This window comes from Limulus polyphemus, unplaced genomic scaffold, assembly GCF_000517525.1.
Source record: "Limulus polyphemus unplaced genomic scaffold, Limulus_polyphemus-2.1.2 Scaffold15496, whole genome shotgun sequence".
Taxonomy (NCBI): domain Eukaryota; kingdom Metazoa; phylum Arthropoda; class Merostomata; order Xiphosura; family Limulidae; genus Limulus; species Limulus polyphemus.
The window spans coordinates 1-4,162 of NW_013681106.1; the positions used below are offsets into that span (position 1 = coordinate 1).

Genomic DNA, 4,162 nt, shown 5'->3' on the forward strand with positions numbered 1-4,162 from the left:
AACTTTATATCACATTAACAGAGCTTGTTAAATCTTATTCATCTCGTATAAATTGTTCGTCTAGTACGCCTTCCAACTGAAACCTTCGCTTGTGAATTTGTATCGAAAGTCTTACTTCAGAACGACTATCAAATAGTCGTATTAACACTATTAGAAGAAATTAAATTCAATTCTGAATACATATTTAGCGAGATATATTTTTTTTAATACGAGATGTTGCATAAAATGTATTTTGAACTCTTTCTATCTGTAAGACTTCCTTATTTGTTCTTTCCCTTCCCCAGCTGAACGAGAAATTGTACGTGATATCAAAGAGAAGCTGTGTTATGTTGCCTTGGACTTTGAGCACGAGATGGCCACTGCTGCTGCTTCTTCTTCACTGGAAAAGACCTACGAGTTACCAGATGGTCAAGTAATAACTATCGGCAATGAAAGATTCCGATGTTCGGAAGCAATGTTTCAACCTTCTTTTCTGGGAATGGAGTCTTGTGGCATTCACGAGACTACTTTCAACTCCATCATGAAATGTGACGTGGATATCCGTAAGGACCTGTATGCCAACACGGTGCTGTCAGGAGGAAGCTCCATGTTTCCAGGCATTGCTGATAGAATGCAAAAGGAAATCGGTTCACTTGCTCCAAGCACAATGAAGATCAAAATAATAGCCCCACCCGAAAGAAAGTATTCCGTGTGGATTGGGGGATCTATCTTGGCTTCTCTTTCTACATTCCAGCAGATGTGGATCTCGAAACAAGAGTATGACGAATCTGGGCCAAGTATTGTTCACCGCAAGTGTTTCTAAACTTAATTTTCTAATTAAATTTCACTAGCGGTCAGTTCATTTTTCCCGAGATTTTTTTAACTGCCAGGCTAAGGATGTAACAAAACGGAAGGCCATAAAGCCGTAAGCACTAATATCTACAACTCTGTCGTAAAGTGCTTTAATATAAGTCTTTAATTCGGTGATGTTTCTTTGGAGGGGAAGGGTGAGTATAGTGACTTAAAGTAAAATGAATGCTTCTCTTTTATTTTTTTATACTAATGTTTGAAACTACCCTTACCAATGGTATTTTTTTGTGCAAATATTTAATTTAAAATTAACACCACTTAAGTTAACATTATGAATTGCCAATTGTTTATTTAATGTATTACAATTTTTTTTTTTTTTTTATATGTAACTAATCTTGTAAAAATCCGAATTTCAATCTTCAAGTCTTGCCGCAGTTTTTGTACACATGAAATTAAAATTGTAAATTAAAACTAATTTTGCCATGTTTACTTACTGTACTCCATACACAACCATACCCACTATGGTAAACTTCAGCATGTTAGCTGGATAAATTTGTAATTAAGCACAAAGTTGGACAATGAATTATCTGTATTGTGCCCATCGCGGGTATCTAAATCCGGCTTTTAGCGTTATAAACCTTCAGATTTACCTCTGTGGCTATGGGGGGGGGGAGAACAGAATTTGTATACAACTACACCTAAATTTGAGAAGAGAAACTTTGACCTTTGTATGTAAACCTTTTGGTTATGAACAATTTAATTACAAACAAAGTGTTCCAATCGTATATTAAGCTCGTTACTCTGGGCTAAAACCTGAAGGGGGGGGGAGCTCTATCATAGTCTGTAGACTGTATGTAGGGATGGCTAAGGTATTCAATAGGCCTAATACAAATATGTACGCTAAAACATTAACAATAACAGTTTTACAATAAAAGATGATTGCCACTCACTTTAATTTGTTTCTCTGCCCAAAAAGAAGGCAAGAAACCATACTTAAGATCCCAAACCAGAAAGTGACCAACCCACTAAATTGTTCATCTTACTATTTTATCACTAATGTCTGTTTAAACCACAGACCACTCTGTTTCTGGGCAGTAAACGATGTCATTGCTTTGGCGTAATAATTAATTGTAATTAAAAATAACAATTCTAGTGTAAACTGTTACAATTTACCCCTGAACCTGGTTTTTTTGCTTTAAAAAAAGTCTCAAAACAAGTAGCAATAAAATAACTATTTCATACCCCATTTGTAATAATCAGTACATGTTTCGACTTAACTTGGTTTTACTTGTACGTAAGTCCTAGGCTGTTAGTTACACTACATTGATACCTACCTGGACATGACTGTGATATTATGATAAACAAACTGTATACCAACAGTCAGGAATATGACTGCAGTAATATTAAATTAAATTATGCATTTTACAGTGTAACATTAAATTTTAATATTGAAAGTCTTGTGTAGCTGTATCAGCCCTATATTCGTGTTCGCATTCTTCTTGACATTGCCATCCGTACATAATCTTACGTTTACAGAATGTCTTATTATTATTTGCATGTTCAAAGTAACTGTTGAATTATCGAGTGTAGTCTTATTCTATTCTTTGAACTAAAAATTACGAGATTTGTTTACACAAGTACGTTTTAATAATATTTATATGTTGATTCGGGGAATTGAGATTTCAACCTGAAGACTTTGCTAAACTGTCAATTTTCTAAACAACTGCTTCGTGTAAACTTATGTAAATATGCTATAATTTATTTCTTTGAGTCGAAGTTAATTCAACCAATTAAAGTTCAAAGGTTATGCTGGGAAACTGTTTAATGCAGGGAAAACACTAAGAGGAAACCAATTTTCCGCTGTCTTATAATTTTTAATTCTTGGAAAAAATATTTTGAGAAGTTTTATTCGTTTAAATGTTTATGAAAAAGTTAAGCGAATAGTAATCCAGCAAAATTCAAAATAAATGTTGAGTGTTGATAAGTAAATGGTTAAGACATTCGTACAACTATGGAAGCCGTACACGATGGCGAAATGTTCAGTATTAACCAGCATTCCACATTTTCATTACTTCATAGTCGTGTTGAAATATCGGGCGACAACGTCTACCAGCAAAGTTCGCGCAAGACCATTTGATAATTACTTGCTTATTGATAGAAGAAGGGAGAACTTCCTTAGATTAACTAGGCTTAACCAAACCTTTTAAGCAGTATAGGGGAGAATAAATGTTCGTTTATAAACTGCGACAAAGTCTGCAGTCATAATCAGTTTTATTTGAAAACAGAAAGTGATGACAGGCGCGCAACCAGGATGATTTTGTTTTACAAGAAGAGGATTCTCTTTTTCAATCCACCACTTTCTAAATGACTTGATAAATATAAAATAGTCTTATTTTGTAGTTGATCGCCCAGTAACCATTATAATAAACACAAAAAAGGAGTTGAAGTCAGAAAAAGTGTTCGACTATCTTAATATGAATTTTTATTTTCTTCACAAGACTTTATTTTATGGTTAAGAGGAGACGAGCCACATAAGCCATCCTTTCATTGCCATTTCTAGTTCGAAATCTTCGCAATCCACCATTTTTCTCGTTTTCATAGATACATAAGCTTAATCTTACAAAATTACGTGAGACATGATTAATTATAGATATATATTGTAATTTAGGTAACAACGTTAACATGGTACATACTTATAAGCTCGGAAGAAAAATTATTTTTAAATCAGATATGCAGTTTTGTATTGAATTATTAACATTTAATATAAAATTGTTAGAAATGCGCTTGCAACTTGTGCCATAACAAATGGCAAAAAGAAAAATAAATTATAGAGATTAATGTTTACTTTTAAAATACATATCTGTTTTAAGCAGTAATTAACCTGATATTGATCGTATCTTTGGAAGAAGCTACAGTGACTCTTCGGTACTAGGATTAAAACTCCAGTATAATCGCTTCTTGAAAAGCTTGCTTTTGTAACTTCATTTAATTTCATAATTAGGCCTATATTATCATTAAGGTTAAAATCGATGATGATTATTCAATCTTCAAAATAGTAATTATTAAAACGATTTCACTATTAGAGCATCGTTCACAGTGAAAAGGAATACTGAACTTAATGCTTCAAGCCTCTCATTTCTTGTACTTGCATATTGAAACAAGTGGTTTCGGTTAATTTTTAACTGTTTCACAAAGTGTTTCAACTATTCTGTCAAAGGCTTAAGTAATAAAATGATCAATAATAACAAAATCGATAAATTGGCATACGTACACGATAAACTCAGAATAAAACTTTAAACGTTAGAAGTATTTATAGTTTCAAAATTGCGCAAGGATATTGTATGTATTGTTACATCTCCGTTTGTTAATTAAC

General features: G+C 33.0%; 1 protein-coding gene across 1 annotated transcript; it reads left to right on the plus strand.

Moving 5' to 3' along the window:
* Positions 1 to 274: 274 nt before the first annotated feature.
* Positions 275 to 1,123, plus strand: LOC106477451 (actin, muscle). Its single transcript, XM_013938015.2, has one exon. It carries the CDS (start codon positions 353 to 355, stop codon positions 800 to 802), a length of 450 nt encoding a protein of 149 aa, XP_013793469.1. The 5' UTR covers positions 275 to 352; the 3' UTR covers positions 803 to 1,123.
* Positions 1,124 to 4,162: the final 3,039 nt, after the last annotated feature.